The 20387-nt window shown below is 38.5% G+C and overlaps 1 protein-coding gene across 2 annotated transcripts in view; it reads right to left on the reverse strand.

Annotated features, from left to right (window-relative positions):
• STON2 (stonin 2) overlaps positions 1-20387 on the reverse strand; it is an 80148-nt gene that overhangs the window by 53255 nt on the left and 6506 nt on the right. The window contains exons 2-5 of one of the 2 annotated variants that reach the window (XM_062575925.1): positions 13491-13555; positions 9294-9505; positions 8594-8848; positions 1745-1942 (exon numbers count right to left, since the gene is read on the reverse strand). In XM_062575925.1, coding sequence (XP_062431909.1) covers positions 1745-1942; positions 8594-8848; positions 9294-9381 — 541 coding nt within the window. In that variant the 5' untranslated portion in view covers positions 9382-9505; positions 13491-13555. The remainder of the gene's footprint in view (positions 1-1744; positions 1943-8593; positions 8849-9293; positions 9506-13490; positions 13556-20387) is intronic. The other variant, XM_062575926.1, reaches the window with a different exon arrangement.

Below are 20387 nucleotides of genomic sequence, written 5' to 3' on the forward strand. Positions count from 1 at the left end.
CACATCTGGAGTCCTGTGTCCAGTTCTGGGCTCCCCAGTACAAGAGAGCTACTGGAGAGAGTCCAGCATAGGGCTATAAAGATGATTAGAGGACCAGAGCATCTGTCTTATGCAGAAAGGCTTCAAGAGCTGGACCTGTTTAGCTTGGAGAAGAGAGGACAGAGAGGATCTTATCAATGTCTACAAATATCTTAAAGGAGAGTGTCAAGAGGATGGGGCTGGACTCTCTTCAGTGGTGCTGAGCAACAGGACAAGAGGCAACGCGCACAAACTGAAACACAGGAAGTTCCACCTGAATATGAGGAGGAATTTCTTGACTGTTGAGAGTGACAGAGCACTGGAACAGTTTGCCTAGAGAGGTTATAGAGTCTCCTTCTCTGAAGATACTCAAAACTCTCCTGGATGTGACCCTGTCTACCATGCACTAGGTGACTCTGCTTGAACAGGGGGGCTGGACTAGATGATCTCCAGAGGTCCCTTCCAACCTCAACCGTTTTGTGATTCTGTAAAAAACTAGCAGACAGACATGTGACAGCTGTATTATTTAAAGAAATATCTATTTGTCCAAAGTAATAAACATTTCTCTTGAAATCCTTTGTCCTAAGGTACCTGGCCAGAACCTACTATGTTACTGTTTATGAACCTGCCTGATGTTCAACCTAACCTCACTGAACCATCAGGCAAATACCCTTTTCAGCTGATTGTACTCCTCCTCATGTCCTCCTCATGAAAGGCACTTATGACCTCAGTGAGGCTTACAGTGTCCATTCTCTCAAAAAAGTTCTTATTTTACAAACACTGCTACATTCACCATCCGAGAGCAATTATTAATTATTAATTTCTTCATATGTCTGCCCTATCATGTCACCAGCAAATCAGTTTTCATCAACAGACTGGTTAGCCAATGACCTTCCTCAGACTCGGGTAGGCAGCTTCCAAGTACTATAGGTTTTTACTTCCGGAGTGGCTTGATTTCTCATTTTGTACCCTGATGCTGCCGGGTAAGGGTAAGGTTTCTCATGCGCTATGGAAGTCTGCTTTGTCACATGGGTGCTTTGGTCATCCCAGCTCTGTGTGACACTAATTCCACCACTCTGCTATATTTCTCCTGCTCCAGAAATTCTGGACTACAAATGAAGCACAGGGAGCTACAATGCCATGCAATAAATTCCTCCACACTCACAACACCATCTGGCATGAATAGATCTCTACAAGGCCAGGTGACCCTTAAAGGATCAAAAATCTGCTACTGAACCACCCTCTGCCATCTCCTACACTTTCTCTTATTCTACAGTAACAATGCAGGTAGAGTGGAAAGAGCATATCCACAGCACTGGATGTGTAGCTTGGCACTTGATTAAACAGACAGAAGCATGCAGAGCTGGAACTGCCTCAACCAAACACATCGGTAATCTAAGATCATTTCTGCCCAGAAGTTTAGGATGGGCAGCCAAATACTCCTACAATATACTGAGAACCAGTTCCAAGATCAGCTTCAGCTAATATGGCACACAGAAAACAGAAATACTCCAGCATTTCACTCGGGTAATTCCAGCAGTACGTATGCAGTTGCATTTACTTTTATTCTAGGAGTTTGCAAATATCAAAGGTGTGTTAAAACCACGTGTGCTTACCAGGGAGGGAATTGTCCAACTAATCTGTCAATTTGTTTGTGGATCCAAGATGAGTGAGTCTGACTATTATCAAAAAGACAGAGACATAAGTTTAAAACCTTCCCTCTTACCAGCTGAATCTGCTGCAGATGTTCCACCACTCGTCAAGTCCTCAGTATTGATCGACTGCAGATCTGTGTAGGAAGGAGCAACGCTTGGGCTGCTAGCGTCTTCAGAGTTGGTTGTCCAGCTGCTCTCTGAGACATGGGCTCGTTTCTCAGAAGAGTCAGAGGAGGGGGAAGTCCAGCTGGGTGCTCTTGATGGAGACACTGCATGCAGGAAAGAAACAGGCATCAGTGATGGACTTACCAGAGGAATTCTGCATAAGTGGAAGACTGCAACTATTCTAAAGATATTCTCTGTCATCGTACTGAGACTCTGTAAACATAGATTCCATATCCACAGAAACATAGTTATTTTAGAAGAAACATACAGTAATTTAACTAGCAACTGCCACTTACCCTCAACTGCATGAAATCAGAACCACTCAGCTATCTGCCTTGGATCTCACACTGCTGACAACTACAGCTTTTCAGAGCAGGAAGATTCTGTGTTTTTGCCATTACTAACATGATCTGAATATCTGTATTGTGCAACACAGTTAGGTTCTTATATCATAGATTTTTATAAAGCAGCTTTATTATATAAATTAAGCATTCCCCATCTGTGCCATCCACTCAAATATAGTAGTCATCTTAGGAAGGCTTAACACAGGAGTAATAGTACAAAAATAAAATGAAATTGACCTACTGATGCGAACTAAAAATAGCTTTTATTTCTGAACTGGTGCAGATGTAGGATAGAGCACCCCAATACGAATAAACTGCATGAAATTTCTGCTCACTTTGGGCCAAAAATTTTGCCTACTCTCTGGCTAAACTTAAGTGACAAAAAGTAACTCTTGCCTAACCATCATCCAGAACTGATAAAGCAATTGTACACATCTCTAAATTTCTATTGTATACTCTTTGACCACATTATCACTTGACTGTTACAAGCAATGAGTGATTCTAGTGAGGAAGTAAAAAAAAGACAAAAAAAATTTTGCCGAATTAAGGAATGGTGTAGAGACCAATTCTAATTTAATCTCAACATAATAACTGTTTTTTAAACTAGTGTATTTGTGTTTCTCCTCTAAGCCCACAAAAATCTCAACGCATCCCAAATCTTGCATTTATGGAGTAACCTGTGATACAGAGGTTCCTTTCTCAGCACGTAAAAATATCCAACTCTTATTAGATTGCCTGATACTTTGGAAGATAATGGCAAATTAATGAGGATTTATCTCTATCTACTCATAGTTTAACTCATAGAAAGAGTGTGATGGGCCTTCATCTCATTATGGAAACATATCCACCTTGCTATATGCATAGAGGGACTACGCAAACAGTGCTCCCTACCTTACCAGTTTAGAAGTGTAAATTTATTTTATTTAGTTATGCTGCTACCCTCAGGTAAGTAGACATTAATCTATTTCTATTTGCACAGCTGTGACCAATGTACTGAGCTGTTTTTAAGTAGAGTCATCCCTAAGGATGAGGAACTGAAAGTTAGGTGAGTCCTTATTATGTATGGTGACAACTGTGGAGTGATGAGACCAAAACCCCACCTTTTTCCCCAGTAATTTTGCACTGTGTTGTGCTTAGTCTTGTAAAAGATATAATGCCTACAGAGAAATGATGACAAGCATATGACTATAATCTGTCAGTTCCTTCCTCAGCACTTTTATTAAACATGGCATGAAGTATCTGAAAAGCCAGCCTTAAAACTTCACCTGAAATTTCTTTGGCAGATAGAATGTTTTATTTGACATGGAAGATGGGCTCAGTTTTTGAGCTTCTCATAGGAACCAGTGGCAAGAGCTAAGTTTTTCCAAATATGCTTTGTACTTGTCCCCTATAGTAAATCATTGTTCTAGGTTCCTCAGTGCTGAAATTCAGAATTAGTAAAAGTAAAGTTTGCCTCATGTCAAATAACTACCACCAATCTCAAAAAAAACAAGCTGAAGTAAACATATACACATATTTAAGCTTCTCTTTAGGTATTTCTGCTGCTTTCCAGCCTCTTAAAATTGCAGCAACAGAATTCCTAAATGAGGGAGTTTTTTCCTAGTATTTTAGAACTTAACCTCTAATGTCACCACATGTAAAGTCAAGGCCTTTCAGTTGCAGGAATTCTCAGAAATCTGTTTGTGTTGAACAGCCAATTCCAGAGTTGTCCCCAAAACGCAAATCCTGTAACTTGCATAGATACTGCAAATCAACTCATTGTTTTCCAAATTGAAAAAGTATTTCTCTCCACTTGCATTTTATTTTATTTTATTGATGCATTTGTTCATGGAACGTTGGATTGGTTTTTAATATGCAGATTGATCTTTAAGCATTCATTCATTTTGGTGTTTTGGGGACCTATTCCTTGTTTCCCACACTGAATTCCAATAGACCTTTTTATCATCAGCATTGCTTCCTTTCCTTTCCTACCACATAGCACTTCAGATATTTCTGATTTTAGGACAGCACCACAGTTTGGCTAGTTTTCACTTACTGAGTTCTTGTGTGGCATATACCTCCTATTTGCAGACAGAACAGCACAAAACAGTTAAACTGATATTTTTGCCTTACTGTGGGATAGTCTCCCAAGGGACATGGTATGAGTCCAAGTTACTTGAGCCATTTAAAACTAGACAAAGCTCTTGGGAAAGAGGGAGGTGGAACAGATGATGTAATAGATCTTGCCCTGCTCTAATTTTGGTGCTTTGCTGAATACCTCATTGAATTCAAGACCACAGCTAACGCTAGTAGAATATTAGATTTCTAAATGAAGGCCCATTGTATAACAAATGCAAATGTTATGTTACCTCTTGGTTGCAATTATTTACAGATTGTGTAACATTCCTGATAGGAACATTTAAGCAATTTTAAAAACCTCATTTTTCATTTGTGCAACAACAATTTAGGCTAGCCTGATAATAACTAAGAGAAAAATCAAATTTCTTCTTTTTCCATGAAAAGGAGAATCGGGAAAAGGATATCCAAATGCATCATTTCTGTGACTAAATGTATCTATGGCCTTGATTAAGAGTTACAGGTTCCCAGGGAGAAATCCATATCATTTAGCAGCTGTCAGTCATCGGCTGATAAACCTGAAAAGTAGAAATATTTTGAAAGAAAGATTTTTGCTAGCATTTACTCTGGCTGGATTTGGTAGAATTAAGGGTTTACAAGAATGTTCTGAGTAAAGATAACTTCCATGAGGCTCAAAATGTGTGTCTCATTTCTGCGCTTCACTCTTCAACCTCTCTTCTTACCTTCCAAATTCTTTGTCCATGTTTTCAGCCCTATCTCTGGCTATCAATCCCATTGATTTCTGCTTTTCCAATAAGGTCTCCACTTTCCCCAGTAAAACAAAGGCTTGCTTTTCTTGTAAACGTATTTCCTACAGGATAACCAGTACATGGGATTCACTTTTTTAAAGTATTATTTTTTTAGATTATGATCATTTTCCAGGGAATCTGTGCAAAAATATTGTAGCCTTCAAGTCTGAAGGAGACAATATTTCTCTCTTCTAGAGTTTGTTCTCTGTGTTCTTAAGACATTCTGGAAATACCATTTTGCAAGCCATTTTCAAAACATGTTTTCAGGCAGCCTGGTCATCAGTCTGGGTAATTGTCTTGTCAGCTCTGCAGCTGCTTCAGAGTGGAAGGACACATAGGCCATTTCCAGTGTTGGAGCCTTGACAGGAACATGGCTAGGGTGCTGAGTCTTCAGGACATTGCTCCTTACAGCTGGCTACAAAGAAAATAGATTTCAAATATTTCTTCCTTCTCTCTCCAATGCATCTGCTGATACTTGGCATTTTCACTCTTCCTCCATAATTAACTATTTGCTATTGTTCTTACGTGGGCTGTTTTCCACTGAAAATGAGTAACGCTGTCACCACAGGCTTTCCACAGAGCATGTCAGTGTATGGTGGTTGTAATAAAAAAATCTCTTTGTGGCTGACCACAGAGGAAAGATGCGACCTGCAAATTAATTGAAAACAACAAGGCCGAAGTTTATCCTACTTCTTGCTGTCAAAAGCCCCCCAGGGTAGACAGCCAGAGACAAAGCCCTGTCATTCACTCTGCTCTGTGACCTGCCCTTTACAGGCTATCAGCTGCACTTTTTCTGGCCATTTATAAGATGGGCTCTAGAATAGGCATAGGATTAGCCCACAAATAAGTCTTCTAAAGTAAATGATATTCACATCACTGCATTTTAGAAGTCTCCTTAGTTATATAGCTAACAGAGAGGAAATAGCCTCCCATGCAAGTATTTTTACAGCCTAACAAAGCAAGGCTCCTGATCTGATTTGCTAGAGGACACATCCTTCTCAGATGCCAGAAGTTACAGAGTATGGATGTCCCCCCTAGTGGCACAGATCACTCTACCCCTCACTCATAGATCACTTGCCCACACAGGGCAAGAAAGGATGTCTTCTTAAAATGCTAGTGCTTTTGAAATGTCTTCTTTGTCTTCCCTGATCAGTTACTTTGGATATCCAAAAAGTTTTGCCTACAACCTGGTCTCCCGTGTGACTGCAAGAACACAAACTAACGCACTACTTTTGCTGAGCATGGACCATTCAGACTAAGCCACCCTTTAAGAAAAGGAATGAAGTAATAGACTGTGGAATGAGTTTTATGAAAGCCTTTTTGTTATGTTTGTTTAGCTTCATAAAAAAAATACACGTTTTCTTGTTTAAGAAGCAAGCGCACTTAATGTTTTCCAGTCAACAAGAAGACCAAAAGCTTAGTAATGAAATATGGTGTAATAAGCAACCAACAGCACCATACAAAAGTGTGTGCCTCTATGAACCTCTCTGAACAAGAGCACGAACTCTTGTCCATATCATTTTCACAAGAAACAATTTTACCTAATCACGGAACTAACTAGTAGAGAGGTAGTACACCTCACATTTGCAGTTTTACAATTACGAGTACTAGTCCTTCTTGTCACAGGGATCAGTATTTATAACTAAGAGAATAGCCAACAAATAAATATAAAGATGAGACAGTCTTATGTAGAGCTTAAGATAAAAATTTATGTTGCAGGATTCACCCACCTTCCTCTGCACAAAGCTCTAACCACAGTCTCATTCGGACTAGCCTGTAGCACCTATAAAAAAAAAGTAGAAGGAAAACAAAAAGCCCAAACCCAACCCAAACCTGCCAACTCAAGTTTTCTAATAGATATATTTTTGATATCACAGGGAGTATTTAGACAGACTCAGTAAACAGTAAAACTGTAGCTCTTTAAACTACTTTAAATAGCTATAAGTGACGAAATGAAATTATTATGTGAAGTTCAATCTGAACATGCAAAAAGCAAACATACTTTTCCTTTGGTTGATTTTTCCAGAGTATCCTATGAGAAATAATAATAATAAAAAAATCTTTACTTGAGACACATCTGGAAGAGCTGGATGACTATATTTCAAACAAATGGAACAAAATGACCAAAATTGCCCTTATCAGTGAACTAACCATTTGCTGAGAAAAATGAGCCCAATTAAAATTTTCAATACTTCATATGAACACTGTGCACAAAGAAAAGCTAGAAGCTTATATAACCATATCTGTCAATATGGGCTGAAGATGTAACCCAAAGGCTTTGTATACATATCTAAAGTAAATCCAAAAGAACTTTTACAGTGGAACAAAAGCACATGCAATCTTGGAGTTAGAGTCAGCTTCTGCTATCTTTGTAATTCTCAAGCTACTAAATTATATCATCAATAGGCAGCAAAAAATACTGATGTAAATTAGCATACTCGTCCTTGGTCTAAGCACATAATTTTCTTCCATTTATTTTGCCAGAAAGCTATCATCAAACACTACCAGAACTTCTGCCATACTAAGAATGTCAGTATGATATACATGTGGAGCATGGAACAGATACCAGTGATTCATGCTACCAGAGTTCTCTGGTGGAAATTTATTCCAAGTCTGGAAGAGCCTCATGTGCCCTGTTAGGAGCTCAGACTTGGCCCAAGTGGTAAGAGTCTTTGGCTATTCTTGAAAGACAATCAGCCTCCATAAACCCATTTTTTTTTCCTCTACTTTCCCATTCATGCATACTGTGGAACTGTCCTATCACTTCATGCAATCATGTTTTTTCATTTTCTCTGCCATGATAGAAGCTAGCTTGCAGAGCACTGAATTCCTGGATCATCAACACAGCAGCCCTTGGAAATGCATTGGAATCTGCAGAGTTTTTCCTAGTGTTTCCCCAGTTTTGTTCTCTGGTTCTGTTTGGATAGCACAGACTAGAAATCTTTAATAGCAAGAGCTGCATCACCACTCTGGACAGACACTTAGCCCATAATAGTAACACAGGGAGAAACCCTACAAGGCTACCTTCTCTCCTGACATGGCCTACTACCAAGCTTTGGAACTCTGCCAGAAGCAATGTGGGGACTATGATGAATTTAAAAAAGGAAACAACCACAAAGTAAATAGTAAATGGTGTTCTCTCAGTTCCAGGTTACAGAAGTGAAAATGGCCCAGAATTTCTCAGATGACTGTTCATACAAAAACACAAGAAATCTCACTACTAAGAACTTTAGTACACTCTTTCTCCATGAATGCACCTGTTGGCAGTCTCAAAAGACAAGACATAGGTTGAATGAATCACAGAACCCTTTTGTTTTGTTTACAAAAAGACAAGACATTGGGTCTATACCGCTGTTCAATCCACTGACTAGTGTCAGAACTAAACTATGAGCCCTTTTTGGAGCTCTCATAATATTAACTGTGTTAAAATACAATGCAAACTAACCAAATTCAATCTTTGGAAATCAAAGAGCAAGGAAAAAGTTTTCCAGGCCCTCACTATATTCTGTTGCATTAATGGAATAGTATTCTCCTGTGTGTGCCTTACCTGCTTGTGGGTGGGTTGGTGAAGCACTGGTCCATGGCACATCTTCAAACTGAACCCAAGCACTGATAGATGATGACAGATCAGCTCTGGGAGACACATGGTTCCCAAGCACAGCAGAATCCACCTTGGGCTTCTCAACTGCATCATTCAGATCGTTGTGGAAGAGGTCCTGAAACTCTCCATTCACCTTATGGTTCTCTTCTGAGGAGGTGTCTGAGGAAGAAAAATATTTTTCCAGAGGCTCCTCAGTGCTACCTAAAATAAAGACAGAATGGAGAGATGGTAGCAATTGCCATTACTTCATTTCTTTTGCTGAAGTCTCTAAAATATGCCATGTAGGTGCAAAGTTTCCCACCACCTAATGTAGATTTTAATCTAACAGTGGGCTTAGGTTTGCACTTGATAATAACTGAAACATCGTTTCTGGTCCTTTGGACATTGTCCTTTACAAGCAATTACAGAGCTAAGGCCTATAATGGAGCTATTTTTTTTAAAAAAATACTTCACATAAGGATAGCATTTTACCTTTTTTTGCCCAAATTCTCCTACTACATAGGGGCAGCAGGAGATAATTAAATCTCTTCTCATATTGCTTCCTCTAAGAAGGCAGGCTCTGTGATGCTAAGTATATGACAGTATTTGATCTGATTTAAATAAAGTAGATTTTAAAAGATAAAAAAAAAAATCAAAAGTGTCTTACCTTGTGGTTTAACAGGGAGGAGCAGGTCATCACTGAAGGACACCCACTCAGATTGGTGGGAAGCAATGACACCAGTCAGAGATGTCATATTTGCAAAAGGCTACTCATCTTCTTTTAGTGATTGTGAAGAGTAATCAGAATGGGAGCGCAGTATAGTGAAGACGAGCCAGTATAGAGAAACACCTCTTTGTGCTTTCTTTTCTTTTCAAATGCTGTTAAGATAAGAAAGGATTAAATTACATCTTTTAGAAAATTAAATGGAAAAAGAAGTGCCACCATTCTAGTATTATAGAATATTAAAACACTTTGATTACCACAGGCTCAGTACTGCCAAAATGTTGCTGCCTTTGGGAGAGGAATGTTACCTACCTCTGTACAGAGGAGGGCTACATTAGAGCAACTCTTTGACTATTTTGACATGAGGGTGTTTAAAGACCCTTAGATGCTTTCATCAATCACAGAAAACTATGTTTCATTCTTAACTCAGAGATCTGTGCTCACATAATCTTGGGAAACAGGTTGTGAGGGGATTCTCCCAAATCTAGCAAATTTTGATTATGATTTAATTTAATCCAATTCCCAACATGTCCTCATTCCTCTTGCTACCTGCAATGTCTGATCCCTCTGAAGAACTAGCAACAATCTGCATTTCTTATTATCAGTAAAATGTATATAGCCAGATCTGAAATTACAACCAACTTTGTAAGCAGAACTAATACTTGTATCATACAAATTTACTACTGGGAAGCTTTGACTCTCACCAGCAAAGATGTGCACTCTTGTCTATCCATGAAAAAGTTAAAAACAAAACAAAACAAAACACAGTATAAACAGAAAAATTACATGTTAATAAGATTATCAAATTGATTAGCAAGATCAACATGCCTGTGTGAGGAAGGCAGACATAGGGAAAAGCCTTACACCAAGTACAGGATCATAATCTAGAAAACAGTATCTGAAAGATAGGGTTGTCCAAGACTCAGATTGCAGTTCAAGTATCAAAAGATGCCCTGGCAGCTAGCTGCAACTCTGCTGCTTGAATGGAATTTCACATTTTAATGTTAAAAATCAGTGCCTTCTTTAAATCTCGTATGACATTGAGCATGATTTTGCTGTAGCCCAGTAAACATTTTCACAGAAGCGGTAAGTTTAATTAGGATGAACTCTGATCGGATGAACCTCACATAGATCTGGGAACCTGCTAGGATCAGTGGGACACTTAACAAAGGGGTCCGACTGCTGGCTGATAACTTGGAAAGTCAGGTCTGGGGAGAGAAACTGTCCTTTGACAAGCATCCAAGACAGGCTCAGGTTTGAAGCTCACTTTATAACTCTCACAGGATTATTGCCTCCTCCTAGGGAAGTGTGAGAATTCTCTCCCTAATTATCTGAAATATCGAAGTTCTTGTTGCCATGGTATCTAAGTACTTGAAACTGCTAACAAGCTCAGACTTGGCTATTTTAATGGTGTATAAGTGGCATCTCTTGGCCTATTGCCTCTCACCTAATTTAATGTTTTTCTGGCAAAACTTCATGTTGGTTTAAAAGAACAAATATTTTACTGAGATATCTCTTTACTCTACATTGATAACATCAAGTTCCACAGAGCAGAACAACATTTAAATGCATTTACCCTTCAAGCATCTTCTGCAAGAAGATCATTAATTAGCTCCAATATTATTCTCTTTACGTCCACAAAGAGATTAGTCAGGCAGGTCATCAAATAAAAGCTGTGTGAAACAGCTGAAAACCTCAAGTCTTGATATCACAAAACAGCTTGACAGCCGACAGAGAATTTATGGATCCAAGTTAATTGTCTGCAAGCTGAAAACTGGACCTCTTCAACCAGACTGTAACATAAAATATCTAATTTTCTGCAAAGAGAAAATGATTTCATGAAGACAGTCCTGACTGTCAAGTGCAATTTGCCAGAAGAAGATTGATCCTGTCCCAATTCAGTTCTTCCAGAACTTATTGCCATCCCACAGTCAGTCACCTCACATACCCTTTTCCTCTTTGTACCACTAATTCCCTAATGTTGGAGAAACAGCTGCACTAGAGCCCCAGTGCCCATGGTAGGAAGTCTGCATTCATGCCGCGTGGGCAGGTACCTTTGCGTGCCTTGCATAGAATCCATTAGAGGCTCTATTAATAGCAATCACAGACAAAGCTTAACATAGAGACAAGCTAGCAGAAAAAGAATAATCAGATCTTTAGAGTCAGAGGGACTTCATATGAGGGAGGAAGAAGACGACCTTGATATTTTGCTTTCCCCATGTGAACAATTAAGCTGCCTATTTTTGTCTTGTTTAAATATCTGTAACTTACATCTTTTTTTCCTAAACATCTGAATACTGACCTCGCCCCATTCTCCTGAAAAAGTCCTGCTGGAGCATGGAATGACATGAAATGAAAAAAGAAAACAGTTTATCATGTGCTTAATGCACACAGACTTCAGTAGAGCTTTTTTTCTTTTCTTTTTTTTTTTTTTTTTAATATCTAAGGAAAAAAGCCACAAAAGAATCACCAGATGTGCTATTAAGTAGGAGAGTTTTACCACTATTTGGCCATGGATTTCTTCTTTCACTCTGCTGCCCTGGCACAAGCAGAATTTCTAAAATCATTCAGTACTAAACAACTCAATGTCATAGTTTAGAATATCTGATTTAGAGTTTTATTTGTTCTGTTCCATTTGATTTGCCCTCGAGTTTTAAAACTGATGTCATAGTATGAAGAATGACTACACCTTAGTCTGAATTCCAGATCTACTTTGTAGATGAAGTCTTGTGTCAGTCTCCTCATTTGTATAGTATATACAGTGACCATGCATCTTAATATGGACAGTGAGGAATATGAGCCCAGGAAAGCATCAGAGAGCACCAAAAATTGCACCATTAAGGGCACATTCTAACTATACGACTTTTCCACTGCTGGAATTTTCTACAGACTTCCTAGTTTGGTATATGATGGAGATTGAATTGACTTATTATTAGAGTTACCACAACTTTTCAGAGAAGCAACCTGAAAGAAAGAAAAGTCAGCCTAAATAGATTGTACTATCAAAGACTTTCAAAGCAGAGGCAATCTGAGGATGCATATGTTAGGATGAAAAAAATATATATATTAAAAGGAGAGAATTTCTCTCAGCTTTTCACAATGCCTACTCTAACCCAATAACCTGACGTAGACACTTCTACAGAATTGTGAATGATGTATAGTTAATTCCTTTGCAGATTGAGCAGAAAAGGCTATAGAGCTTCAACCTGAATTACTTTTACCACTCTTCACATTCCAGAATGCCCCGTAAAAAAACAAACCAAACAATCCAGCTGTGAACCAAGGAGGCTTAGCCAGTAGGACACCAATTCCACTATGCTTTCAGTTAACAAAATGGTGCTGCAATTTGCTGAACAAGTACAGAGGTGCATATCCCTAGGAGATGCATTTGACTTTGTAGGAAAACCCAAATCCTTTTCTTAGCAAAGCAACCAGCATCAACTGTTTAAAAAATGCAGAGAATACTCTGCAAGAGAATTTTGGATTTTTTTCTCTCCTCCTTCAGACTTCCCAAACTTCCATAGCTATTCCTAGAGAAATAGATTTTGGAGCCTACAAGTACTGAAGAAGCAAATGGTCCATCTCTACTCTAACTGATCTATGATTAAAGCCAAAAGTCAATGCTGTAGTCAATGCATGCAAAAGGAGATGTAAAAACCTTTATTGGAACAAAGTATTCCTAGGCCATGCCAGTACTGCATCTCTCTTTATAAATAGAATTCATGTAAGTATCTGGATTTTGCTTTTTTCTGGGTTTGTGCTATTATGTGGATTAAGTCTTTGGTGATGAATTGCGGGGGGGGGGGGGGGGGGGAAGGAAAAAAAAACTTATTTACCATAGCTTGGTCATCAAAAATTAGGGAACCCCAAATTTTTGTGAAGGTGTTCAACTACTATAAAGCAAATACAGGATAAAGCCAGATGTTAACCCCAGTTAACCCCCTTACCATTAACTTCTGCTTCACGTTTCCCTTCCTTACACCGCAGTTTCAAAGCAAGATGTGTAATTCAGTGACAAAGTGACAAATAAGTGACAATTATTCCCAGTTCTCTTTTAAAACTGAAGCAGCTTCATTTAAAACGATAGAATGGCTTTGACAACTAGAAGCATCTTCTGATTTCAAATCTACATATACTCACAGCCAGTTCATAGCCGCTTCTTTTTGTGACAAGGTTTGCTCTCTCCTCTCTTGTTTACCCCCGCTCTATTAATAGATACAAAGAAATATCGTCACCCTTCTGACCATGGATTTTGTTATAACAATCACAAGTTTCACTAATACCAGGAAGGTCTCAAGGTAAAATATGTAATTTTTATCTTGTCTGTTTGGCAAACCTGTAGAGACAAAACAATTCTAACATCATGAACTACAGAATGATTGCTGCCTTGGGCAAATTTCCAAGTGAGTGAGAGCTCATGGTTCTTCCTCTCAACTTGGCCTGTAACAAAACACTGACCATCAGCACATCATGACCTGAATAATAAACAAACTCCAAATTGGAAATCTGTTCTGGAGCAACAAGAGACAATCCTAACTACCTCAGGGTACTACAACCAAAAGAAAACATGACCAGGTAAAAAAATGACGGGAAAAAAACCTTGGAAGAAACCTTATGAAATAAAGGAACTAGATTTTTTTATTATTACTGAAAAGTCATTGCAGCAGCTATCCCTAAGTTAATGAATGACAGAGATGATGAGAGGAAAGCAATCACGTTAAATTATTTTACATATTGCATTCTTTATATTGAAGATCATATTTTCCCCATGTATACAGGTCCCCCAGCTCAAGTTGCCCCTGAGAAAATTTCAGATTACACCAGCTTTTAGAACATATCCCAGTTTTATTTATTCTGTGACTCAGATGTGCTAATATATGGAGTTCCTTGATCTCAGCATTGCCCTAATAGGTTCAGTCATTATTTGGTGCATGTCACTTGTTTGTACGAAAGCTATTGATATATAGGGAAGAATTAGGGCTCCAAGGGACCCACACTGAAGCCACTCACAAGTGGCTCATCTGGCTTCTCCAGAGGCAGAAATGGCTTTGCCTGTTACAGATGACTCCAAGCAAACAGCAGCAAGAGCCTTGATAGCACTCTGTGTATACAGCCCAGTATATTATCATCCCCTGGGGCTGACGATAGAAATGGCAATTTTAGAGATAGAGGGAGGCAGAGTAGGGCCATCTGGCATGTTGGATGACAGAAAAGCAGTCAGAGTCTCCCTGAGCACAGTACCCAGTCACACTGGCTAATAGCTATGCCAGTTGTTCCAACAGATGATAAATCATCTGTCTAAATCCACACTGCAAATCAGTGACAGAACCAGCGTTAGAGCTGAGATGTTTAGAGATGTCCATATTTTCTTTAGATCACAAAACTCAACAGCCAAACATAAAACCATGCCCCACAAATGCTGGAAGCCCACATTTAGTGACAGTAAGAAAAGAAAGCCCGTAGGTAATGTGTGGATAAAAAAAAGTGATAAGCGTCTCCCTCAGGAAGATTTGTATCAAGGATAATATCCAAAAGGTCAGCAGCTGCTGTTTTCTTTACATCATGATTTATCTGTCACAGAAGCTCCTCTATTTTCCAGATGAGAAACAGAACATCTAAGATCCTCGCTTGCAGACAATATCAGGATATTTGGGGAGTTCAGAAGGCAATGCTTTCTCTTTCTTCAGCTAAGGCCATGCTTTAGAAACACTTCATGAGTTCTGAATGCCTCATAACTAGAGGCTACCAGATAAGATACTATTTAGAGGGGTGAAAAAGCTGATAGTGCAATTTTCTTCCAGTATCTCTTCCTCTATTCCTTGTGCTCTCAAGAACCTGAGTATTATAGAAAGGCATTGTAGAACAGCAACACAGAAAAAGAATAGGAATTATATATAATTTGTAGTTATCAAAAGTAATTTAACGGGAAGAAACTAAGGGAGGATACCAGACAAAATGTTTGACAGAGATATTTCACATCTCCAGTCACATCAGGAAAGCAGGAGAAGCTTTGCATTTCAGGGCTTTTTAAATAAAGCTCACTGGGGGCCCATGATGCATTCAAAGCATAACTGCATTAAAATCATAAGAATAATTTTCCAAACTGCCAGCTTTGCAACTCGAACTAGGTAAAGAAAGACCGGTCTTTGTCAAATACTACTCTAACTTTATAGACCAACAATGCCTTAAAACTAGACTAGAGAAGAAAAAAAATCACTTGAAACAGTAGAAAAAATGAAAAGTTATTTAGCAGGTCATTTGCATTTCTAAAATCTATGATTTTTTCCTACATCCCATTACTACACCTGTCACAAACTTTCTCTGACCCCTATTTGCTTTATCTCATGAGAGCTTAATTCATATAGGTTCAGGATGGTGAATTTGCAATAGTGCCACCTATTGCACAAATAATGCCACTAGGAATGACACTCCATAATATGGGAACTGGGTTAAAAAAGCGATTTCTTCTATCAAACCTGAAAAAGTGGATCATGTAAGGGACACCTTTTTCAAAAGAAAGCTCCCACAGAGCATCTCAATTTGCACATCTGGTTTGAAAGCTTTTATCAGTATGTTCTTGTCCAAGTCATGCACAGACAAACTAGACAGATGTACTCCATTCACTAAAGCCCCCAGAACTTCTTTTACTTTACTTATTGTTCTGATGATTATCAAGCTGTATTTTTTTTTCCTCAGCCATCTCCTCTCTCTGCTACAGTCACTGAAGTAGAAAGCATAGTGTTTTACAATCACCCTAGGACCACCTATGGCATTACAGTCCAGTATCACTAAATAAACCTGGCAGCAGGTGAACACAGGTTGCAAAGCTCTGCCTGTGCACATCTTTTTTCTTTACTAGGACTAATGACAAAAGAAACAGGGAAGTAAGTAATCATAAAACTTTACTAGCCTATTTTGCTTGATGATAAGCCTTCTTCCAGTAAAGGCACATCCTGGCTTACATGAAATGCAGTCCTGTTCTGCCAGATACTACTATTCTAGCATTGCCTGTCTATCTTGCAACAAATTCCTGCTTTAGACAGTGTTCACTGTATAACTGGCAAGGCTTCCATCAGTGAAAGGACAGCCAGTAAATTTCTTCCTACACCTCAAGGCTAGTTTCAGTCACACAAATGAAAGGGGTTATCTTCTAAATTACAGCTGAATTCATACTATCGTTTATACTAGTAGTTAGATCAAACAAATTCACTGAAAATAGTGAATTTTAGTGAATAGTACCAGCCAAACTCATTTTGGACTAAGAAAATTATGAGAAAGAAGTCAAGTACTCAAAACAGTAGTCACATTCAAGACAAGTCAGAAACGGGAATCGGTACCTAGACATGCCTCAGTGGAGGTTGTATGCCTACCTAGATAATGGGTATTTGTTTAGCTGAGCTGTGAGCCTCACAGAATGGGAAAACAGATTCAGATGGAGGGAAAAACAGAAGAGCCAACTGTGAAAGCAGCAGAAAAACATGGACCTTTAAGGAGGTGACATAGTCCTGAAAGAAAGCAAAGAAGCTTTTCTGAGCAGAAAGTTGAACGGAAAGGGAGATTAGGAACAGTAAGTATGAAAATTGTGTTCTGTTTGAGTCTTTGCCTTACTTTAAAGCTATAACTTCCAAGCTGTATCAGCACCTTTCAAAGGAACAGACTTTAAAAGGGGATTCTCGCTAGAAGAGAGACACTGTTTGAGGACTATGTATAAATGGAATTGTAAAATATGCAGCTGTCTCTCATTTTGAGGAAGTTCTGGTTGATTATTTGAAGTTGAACAAAATAGAACAAACTGGAAGAGGTATCAAAGGAAATACGCCTGCCCTGGCAGAAAATTTCCTTGAATGATCCAATTGATCTTTCCTCATTTCTAGTGTTTGGATAGCCATTTGAGATTATACAACTTTGTATGATGCCAGGACACTGCAGTCTTTCAGGGCAATCCACAAATACCTTGTTTGTTATCACTTTCTATTTTAGATGCTCTAAATATAGGCCCATTAGACTTGATGATTCTGTGTGTTTATAGCATGAAAACTCCCTGTGTCAAAAGAGTGAAAAGCAACTCTGAAAAAGGCATGCTTGAGCAAAGCTTGTATTTAAAGGGACCCAATTCCTGATGTACTGATATAAAAAATAGCTTATTTAAGCAGCATAGAAAGATTTCTCAACAAGTCAAATTCACACACAATTCAAAAAAACATGTTTGCATCACAGTATTATCTCAGGCATTGGTCTAATTGCATTTCTCTATAATCATCAAAACATGAATTACAGTGTGTGCTAAACTAGCCTGATCTGGAACAGAGTGTATGAGAAAACACAATGGTGTTAGTAAGAACAAAACATGTTTCAGGGAGGGAAAAAGAAAAAAAAAAAAAGAAAAGAAAGAAACAACATTGTGGAATATCTCTGTCAGCAAGACCATACCTAGAACAAAGGGACAGTAAAATGACAGTCCCTCAGAGTTGCTAACTCATCTTCTGGGTTCACTTGGAATTTGAACAGAACACAAAAGCTTTCTTACCCTTCATGCAAAGGAGTGAACCCATTTCCTGAAAATAAAATTCAAAATATTCTGCTAACTACCAGCATTTTGGCATTGACTGGTTTCAGTGAGTATCTGCTACTCCTCTCTTTTATGGTACTGTAGCGTCCCTTCAGTATAGTCAGCTGTGCCTGTGAGACGGCAGGTATCTCGGTGCATTTCAGAAAAGGCATCCAAGACACATTGCCATGTATTTACATGAGATCATGTAAATAGTGCAATGGTACATGGAGCCAGGCTGGGGAAATCCCAGCTGGGTACAGCAAATGACTTGCCTTTTATTACAATCAAGGGATTTTGCTGAGGAAGGAAAAGGAGAAGCCATTTCAGGCCTGAATATCAGCCACAGGAACACAGAGAAGTTGCATTTAAGAGTATCAAATACTGCAGAAAGAGTTAATCCAAATACTGTTGTGGGGCTTCCAGGAGGTGCTGATTTTTTAATCTGATACTAATGCCCAACTATGAAGAATTTGAGATATTGACAAATATGTGGTATTATATATTGAATTTCATGTTAATTCTCTGCCAAAGAAAGAACATAGAAAGGATGACCCTAGTCCCTGGTTTCAGGGTGCTTGGAATGGCTCAAAGGGAATAGTCAGCTGTCACTGTGCCAACACGCATTTGCAGTGCTATCAGCCAGCAGGTAGTAAAACAAAATGATTAAGAATAAATAAATAAATAAATAAATAAATAAATAAATGGACATTGGTCAATTAGTCAATGCTTAGGGCATTATTGCCGAAGCAGATTGCCAAGAAACTGACTGAATAGCAGGGAGCACTGTGTTACAGAAACACTAACACAGCTGTGCAGAGACCTTGGGGAAAGTTTGCTGCAGATTGAACTGAGTATTATTTTGGGGAGAAGCTTCTGTGATGGCAGCCTCTCTTACACCTGGCTTGAGCCAGTGATGTACAAGCTGTCTGGGTATATGTACTTGCATGTGATATACATAAAATCTAAAATTAAACAAACATTCATTTATAGGTATAGGAAAAAAAAAATCCAGTTTTTATACATAAATAAGAATGTGATCTTTCCAAGTTCCATATTCCACATTTTGAAGATAGAGAATAAGCTAGCTGGCTATATCAAACTCAAGTTCCAATAAGCAAAACAAAAAACAAACAAACAAACAAACAAACAAAAACCCAAAGATCTACAGTGAGGCATTTCACTGTTCTTTCCTATTCAGATAATTTATTCAGTTCTTAGTCCTTCAAAGGAAAAAAAAATATATGGTCTTCAGTTTCAAACAGCAGGCATTTGATTTAACATTCAATCATGTAAGTTTTAAATGTATTAGGCCATCCTGTATACCTAACAAAAAATGTTCTTATCTTAAATTTAACTTACCTATACCTTACCTTGCACCTACCTATAATTTAAATTATGCACGAGGAAACTAAGACACTAAGATGAGCATGATGAAGACAGACAATTAGAGTAATGAACATATTCAGCTCTCAACTGGACTTGGCTGATGGAACATTTTGTCTCCCAAATTTTTAGATAAGAATTTTATTACATTTCTGGACACTGTCAGATCTAAGTAACCAGAAAGGTAATGTTCTTTAAATAAAAGCATCAAGTCTGATTTATGTATAACATATTCTGCACTATTTCTGTACTTCAGTACAGCAAAATTATAAAAACAAAACAAAAATAGGTTTAAGACAGACTTACTTTTGCCTTGAAGACTCTGAATTCTTTTCACAAAAACAAAGCAAAAGAAACAATTTCATGAAGATTTCATTTATCTTGCTGAGAAACCAATATAATGCATTGTGTACTGAGAGGGATGCTAGGCACTCAGACAGCAAAGTCAGGGCATTTTTCCTTAAAAGGTATAGAATCTGATTATTCTCCTTTTTCAAAATTTGTGTTAGGTAATATTATCAGAAGTGCTTTGTAGCTGGCCACATGGCTGCCTATTGAGCCTGCTCTGGATGTGGAAGAATAAGAATTTTAAGGACTTGCAAATAAATTCTGTCTATTGGTGCACATTTATGGTTTCTATCTACTTTATTTTCACACACACACACACTAAATACCCTGGGTGACCTTTGTGAGTAGTGGAACAGGTAGCCCAGAAATGTTCTGAGACCTCTCATATCCTTGGAGATACTCAAAAACTAACTGGACACAGTCCTCGGCAATGTGCTTTAGGTGACCCTGCTTGAGCAGGGGCATTGAAATAGATGATCTCCAGAGGGCCCTTACATCCTCAACCATTGCCTGATTCTGTGATTGTCAGCTTACCCTGGTGCCAACCAGAGCTAACACAGCCATAAGCTGACATGGTTATTCTGCTCCTCAGCCTAGGGTATTTCAGAGTCGCACAGCATTATGATACGTGGAAATGCCGGTTCAAAGTAAATGTTTAAGCAGCATTTCTGCTCTCTCTCCTGCTCATAGGAATTCAAGTCCAGTTAACTTTTGGCAAAAAAACGTCTCTACTCAGTGGACTAGTTTTGAAAATG

This window comes from Rhea pennata, chromosome 5, assembly GCF_028389875.1.
Source record: "Rhea pennata isolate bPtePen1 chromosome 5, bPtePen1.pri, whole genome shotgun sequence".
Taxonomy (NCBI): domain Eukaryota; kingdom Metazoa; phylum Chordata; class Aves; order Rheiformes; family Rheidae; genus Rhea; species Rhea pennata.